At 32.9% G+C, this 7100-nt stretch overlaps 1 protein-coding gene across 1 annotated transcript; it reads left to right on the top strand.

Annotated features, from left to right (window-relative positions):
• Positions 1–1812: 1812 nt before the first annotated feature.
• Positions 1813–5740, top strand: LOC117345102 (hairy/enhancer-of-split related with YRPW motif protein 2-like). The gene is made up of 4 exons (XM_033908054.1): positions 1813–1965; positions 3763–3855; positions 4446–4530; positions 4924–5740. The coding sequence occupies exons 1-4, from the start codon at positions 1909–1911 to the stop codon at positions 5469–5471; spliced, it is 783 nt and encodes a 260-aa protein (XP_033763945.1). The 5' UTR covers positions 1813–1908; the 3' UTR covers positions 5472–5740.
• Positions 5741–7100: the final 1360 nt, after the last annotated feature.

Genomic DNA, 7100 nt, shown 5'->3' with positions numbered 1-7100 from the left:
GACGCGAAGTCATCGTTTTACTTTATTGTATCTAGGACACAGGAAGTGTGCCAGCTGTAAATGAAGATTGAAATATCAATATATTACTCATAACACAAGAAAGAACATAACACATGTATTTGACTCATTCTCGGTTGGTGTCTATTTGTCAGATTTGAGAAACATCCCCACAATGGGTACTTTTTGTAATCTTGTACTTGGGGCATGTCTTCAAAGCTTCATTGTAAGTTTGACGCCTGGTGTATATAAAGTCAACCTCAGATGTGTTATTTTAGTCAGTCTAACTTCCGTTTCTCTTTTTGCGTCCCGCTGATTTTCCCAGCTGCCTCCTGTTGATCCTCTATTTAACATTACGATTTGTGTTCGTTTCTGGCTTCTGTTCTAACATCAAGACAAAAATACGATGTACATTAGAAATGTTGACTAAAATAAATTGTATCAAGTAACAAACGGTATGGTTACAGGGTGACACTGTTATGGCGACGGTGCTCGACAATATTTATGAATATGACGTTAATGACATAATAACAATATGCAACACCAATAACCTGGTATATGCTCTAGTAGTTTATTCTAGATAAGTTCTCCTTAATAGGTTGACGCCATTTCTCTATTCACTTACTTGCGACACGCTTCTATTATCATAGACAATTGTAGTATGCGCATTGTGCTTTCTGAAAACAATATGCCTTTAATTTCAAAAGGGGAATAAGAAAAAGTCCCTTTCTTACAAGGGTCTTCACATGTGTAGAAAATTTTAGTAAACTTTGAATATATGTATTAAAAGTACATATAATATATCAAATACAGATATCAAATAATATGTATATCAAATACTAATAATATTCGCTTCAGATGAAGTGGTAACTTAAATTACTATATATCCATGTTTTATTATATGATGCGTTAATATCAATTTAGTACATCTTTGGCGATAAAAATCCACCCTTCTTAAATTTCTCTCTTAATCGTAAATAAAAACCATATTAATCAAAACACATTTCTATCAGATCGCCATCATTATACCCACAGGTCTTTTTTATTTTTGCATTTTGAACAGACTATCGGCATGTCATATATGTCAAATTGTAGTTATTGTATTTACACGTGTTCAAATGTGAAATAGCAAGCATTTTGATCTATGAAATTACATTGTATGTATTTTGTAACTTTGAAGAATCTATTAAATTAAATGGGATTAGTTTTTGGTTTCATACAGTTACATCAACCAACAATTACTTGTTTGCATACAACAGGATATGTGTCATTATTTGTACGAAAAAAATGCATGTTTCCATATACTCTCATTTCTAAATGTCTGGACGTTATCTTCCGGCTTGGAAACAAAAACATATAACAACCGTTAGTTATAAGTTTACACCTGGGCTAGGTAGTACATAAATAGCCAATACATAATACACGTGCTTGCATGCGGAACTATGATATAACAGTACCGTTAGCATATGGTCAAGTGGTCATTTCCAAATTCATATTAACGACATACTCTTTGATCTTTGAGGAAGTCTTGACTGTCCTTTAATCCTACTTAACATTCGGTCGTAAATGTTTGGGCATTTTTAACAATCATCCAAAAGATTAAATAGATTTATAATCTTGCCGATCAGTGATTTTCGGAGATAAATCATTGTTCGGATCCAAATCGGACATACGCCCAGAAGCAAGCTACTGCTTTCGCCTTACAAACTGTTTGTAAGCAATCAGATTTCGGAATAATAGCCACGTGTTGCGTGAAAAGAACTAGAAAAGCCCCGAGGGGAGGATGTTTCGGTATTTAGCAGAGACCAGATAGAAGAAGGTCATCAGTTTGTCTGTGGCCGTGGTCGCTAAGTTACCGTAGATATTTACACATTTATTTTCAAACATCAAAATACTTTCTTAAGAAGAAAAATGAAATTCATGACAACGTCCATAAGTCATACGGAAAAGGAAAATCTTAAATGTTTGGTAAGTTTATATTCATTTATTTATTTATTTATCTATTTATTTATTTATTTTCGATATTAACATCGGTTTTGAGTATGTAAAATTAATTGGCATTGAAGACGCATTTATTTAATTTTGTTGTTATTTACTAATTTATAAAATTGACACAGCCTTTAAAAACATATCAAAATTAATGAAAATATAATCTTCCAAAACGCATCGATATCAGTTCATTATATCATTTATTCGTATTGAAGTTATATTCATTTATTCTGAGCATTTTATATATAATAATATACCCAATATGCTCTAATTGGTACTCACTTCATGAAATTGTCTGTATAACTTTATAATGTACCTATCTGAAGAAGAAAAAACGGGTTCAATTTTTTAATTGTGTAAAATATTGTTCGAATTTTATCTATACTCGCTTTCTATTTTCTATGTAATACTACAATTTACTATGTTAAAAAATTATGACTATTCAAAATATACAAAGCATTTTCTTCGTCAGTATGATAGTGTCAAGAAATTTGTTATTTTCCAAATAAAATCTACCTGAAACATCTTTATACCTCTTAGATTAGTTACTTAGTCATAGATAATAAAAACCAATATGATGCTAATATAGAAATTTCAAAACATGAAATATTGATATATATATATTGTTAATGTTGTAGTTGTTATGGTATTTCAAATGGAGTATCATAATTACAGTAAAATGCTATCCATCAAACGTAACTGTTTTTGTAAACGGTATAATTCTACCTAAACCGTATAGCGATATAACAATACCGGCCCGGAGTTAATTGATAAACCGTTTTACCCAGATCCCTATTACTGTAGATTTATGGCTGTACAACATGCACGAGAGGGGCGTACCCCATTTGTTACATCACAAAGCTAGCCGCCTATACGTAAAAACAAACATTTAAACACCGCAAAGGCTGGTAACGCCCCATAAATTTGTTTTAGGAAGGAAGCTGTGGATATTTAAGTAGTTCCCTCGGGATATAGTGTTAGATGATATCAGATAACAGACAAGTGCCCTATTATGATTTCTAATAATATGTGTACAAGATAAGTCATTATTTACTGTACTACTAAGATAAACATTACTTACCTCTATAGTTTATGGATACAAGGAAACATTCTTCAGCTGTAGATACCATGTGGCATATTGGTTCAATGTTGAATATACACACGTATTTTTAGAAGTGTCTCAAAGATGCACTATCTTGAAATGGACAATCTCTGTTTACCGTTAGTAAAGCATATTTCTCATCTATATTTATGAAGATATGACGCTAATTTCATTCAATAAAAATGAAGGCATCACTGTAAAAAATATGAAATAAACATTCGAACCATTGTCATATTCATTCAAATGAAATATAATGATAAAGTCATGGTTCATAATTAAAACTTAAAGTAATATTATACTTACATGTATGATAACATATAATAATGACATTTGTTTTCAAATTAAGTTCAAACTGTTATGTAACACGTATGGTAGTGTGTCTCATGAATTTATTTCTACATACTTATGATGATATATAAACAACAATATAGGTAATCCTCAAATATATATATATAAAAAATAAACTAAGATAATAACAACACTAGATACCTATCCTTAGGACAAGCTTATGTATCATCCGTTATCATATTCATTTTAAAAAAAAAAACTATAACAATAGAAATTGTTTTGCAACAGACAAGACAAAATATCCCGAGGACAGAGTTATAAATTCCCCGTTATTATTTTTAATGTCATACAAACAAACTTTAACAATAGAATTTATATTGTTCCAGACAAGAAAACACATCGCCGAGAGACAAAGACGAGCGAGAATTAACCTTCTCCTCGAGCAGTTGGAGACACTTATCTTGCCACAGGATTCCGAGGTACGTAACATGCTGTACCTATACAGAACCGCCAATTAAATCTATACGATAGATTTGTGTTTCAGTTAAAAGTCTTTCATGATTTTAATGATAAAGAGGCACAGCGGTCCGTTGAGTCCTTTCATGAACGAACCGCTGTGCCTTGGGATATTTCTATGTTGAGCAATTCAAGTCTATGTAATACTTTGTTCTCTGCCTCATATGAAGTGTGGTCATACATCCGGGAAAGGAAATAAAGAAAGGAATGTTTATAATCCAGCTTCCTTGTGTATCGAAAAATCAATAAGAACTTAAACAAGGGACTGATATTTAATAAAATAGCGTTCCATAGCTCAAATACAGCAAATGTCTCTCTAATCCGTAAGTTTATCATCATGAAACAATTAATGACGTATCGAGGTTTGGCTAAAATATGTGATTAGCTAATTCATTGCAACACACTTTCTACTAGAGTTCCCTTTAGGTAGAAATGGTAATTATCGAAAACGCAAAAAAAATTAAAAAAAATTGAATAACTATACTGCTACCCACAAAGTCACGTAGGTCGTTCCCGGATTATTTTTAAATGTATTTGTTTGTTTTCTTTGTAGCCGTCTCCTGTGAAGTTAGAGAAAGCCGAAGTTCTAGAGAAAACTGTAGACTACATCAAGAGACGTAGAAGTACAGACAGACAAGGTAGGTTGTTGTTTTATATCTACACGTAAATAATGTTCGAATGCATCAACGATTGATCTCCATATCAATCTTCGGAATAGAAGGTTTCGCCTTCCAAATACTGTCCTTTCGGTAACTCTGGAAGATGTCATGACAAAACGAAAAACTATTGATTTCCCTATAAGATTAATCTATAAAAGCAGCACTTAAATTATTTAAATACAAATTGCTGTTTTATGCCCTGTAATTAAAGCAAAATACAAATATTCTATACATAAATTATAGCTCCATCTATATCACTAGCCTGAAATGGAATTCTTCAAATTTATTTGCTATTTATACATTATACATTTTTACTAATAAAAATTGTTTTTGTTTCTTTTGTTTTTATGCAAAATATTATTGTCTTTTTAGGTTCAAGATTAGACTACGAGAAAGGCTATAAGGAATGTTTACGAAAAGTATTTAATTTCGTCGAGAGTTCATCACTGCCACCTCTTCAGAAAAACAACTTACGCGCATGTCTGCTGAGTAAACAGGCTTCAAGTGATCAACCAATGGAAACTCCCCTCTCTGAATCCGCCAGTCAGATACGTCATCGACTTCCCCAACAATATCTTGCCGGAAATCAGTGCACGCCTGTACAATATATCAAACAGGAAGCTGATATAATGCATTGTAACAGCAATGCCTTGGACACCGTTCCTCAATATCAAATGCAGGTTTCTCAAGAACAAATTTCGATGTCTGCCGTTCATCTTCAAATATCTCCTGTTACGATGCATGTTTCTAACCCCCATCCATCGGTAGCGAGTTACCATTGTCCGGTGTCTCAAGCATATGATGGTTTGTTGTCTACCACAAGCGGTAGACATATGCAAATCATGAGAACCGCTACTACCCAATTTTGTGAACAAGATAGTAACGGAATCAGCGACTCCAATGTTTGGAGGCCGTGGTAGACTGAAAAAAACACTTGTCAACGCGACTTTATATGATGTGCTTTTGTGATTTATTACGACAGTAGTGCCCCCGACTTAACTTACTTGATTCGTAAGATTTTAACTACGGAATGATAGCTCAGTTATGATCAAATTACGAAATGTACTGACTAGTAAACATTATTGTTGGGGCTGGTCATTATGAAATGTTATGATACGAAACTTTGTCATTCACAATTTATACACGTTATTATATGTTTTCATATAAATAAAAGTAGTGTTACTGAAAACTAATTCTGGTTGTTATTGTTTAAATGAATGAGTTAATTCGCAATGCAAAGCTGGTGCGAATGCACGTTCGATAGTCAGCATTGAGCGCGCTTTTTATAGAAATAACCTGTAAAATAAAGCTAAGGGATGAACAACAGTATATATACATGTACTATCAAGTACACGTTTTACTCATTTGCTGAAGCACCGTCTATAAGAGTTTCATATAAGAAATATGAAACAATAAGCAATGTGAAAGTGTATGTATATTCCGTGTTAATTAAGCATTGAACTGTTACCAAATGGTAGTATACAGTCGATATGAATACAATTTGGGTGACAGATAAATAGAATGTCGCCCGTTAGGGCGACATGAAATATCTATCTGTCACCCAAATTGTATTCATATCGACTGTATACTACCATTTGGTAACAGTTCAATGCTTATATTTACATTCGTTAAGATTTGTTTATTTACTGTAGATTATGACGCGTTTAAATTTGCCGCTTATCCTATCACTAACGTCATCTAGTTCAAATACCGGAACAGCCGAAATTTCCAGAAGGAATAATATAGTCCTTCGTGTTGTTATTGATAGCAAACACATACAATGGTTCTGCACAAATTTGGCTTTATTTTCTATTTCATATACGTTTGTAGATATCGTCAAATTATTCACAATTGCATAATTTCCGATTGTTTAAAATCCAAGCCGTTTTTCGGCGCAATGCTATACGGTTAACATTTAGAAGTGATGTGGTTTTGAACGGGTATTGCACAGGCCAGACTCGATTCCTCGGAAATACTTAAGTTTTTATCGACTGGATTTACGTTATTTTCAGAAGAATATCAGTTCTTAAATTCTAAATGAAAGTCGTCTTGACAGTAGATGAAAACGATTCCAAGGATATTTCGTTCGAAACTGATTTAAGTCTAACCAGTCACATCTTAGGCCTAGCAGACGATTTTCAACGTCACAGGGGCTCGATTTTGTAAGGTAGGCCTTTGACATCAGTGAATAACCACAAAACTAAAATCCTATATATATACACAATTGGAAACCATGTCGATACTCCCGATTTTTCACAAGATTTTTATTTTTTTTATTTTTATTTTTTAAATAAATACTGGACTTTTAATGTTGCCGTATCTTACATTTCGGAAAATTCGGAAACGAGCCCCTGTGAGTGTGACGACATGGATATTTTGATAATTTCTCGATCAAGAACGGCGCTTATAGTTATTTTGTGTTGACTGCATATTGTTTTAATTATAAAATATTACTCTCATAACTTGTGAAGTGGCTTTATTTTTTTGTTGTGGATTATAAATGCTAGCATTCGAAAGTTCTCCAGGCCGAAAGTAACTGGCGGCCATTG

Source organism: Pecten maximus, chromosome 16 (assembly GCF_902652985.1).
Source record: "Pecten maximus chromosome 16, xPecMax1.1, whole genome shotgun sequence".
Taxonomy (NCBI): Eukaryota; Metazoa; Mollusca; class Bivalvia; order Pectinida; family Pectinidae; genus Pecten; species Pecten maximus.
Note: the sequence above shows the minus strand (reverse complement) of the source record. Positions and strands in the feature narration are given on the sequence as shown.

Coding starts and splice junctions, on each gene's coding strand:
- LOC117345102 (XM_033908054.1), top strand. CDS start 1,909: ATGAAATTCATGACAACGTCCATAAGTCATACGGAAAAGGAAAATCTT. Junction 1,966..3,762: donor AGGAAAATCTTAAATGTTTG/GTAAGTTTATAT, acceptor ATATTGTTCCAG/ACAAGAAAACACATCGCCGA. Junction 3,856..4,445: donor TCTTGCCACAGGATTCCGAG/GTACGTAACATG, acceptor TTTTCTTTGTAG/CCGTCTCCTGTGAAGTTAGA.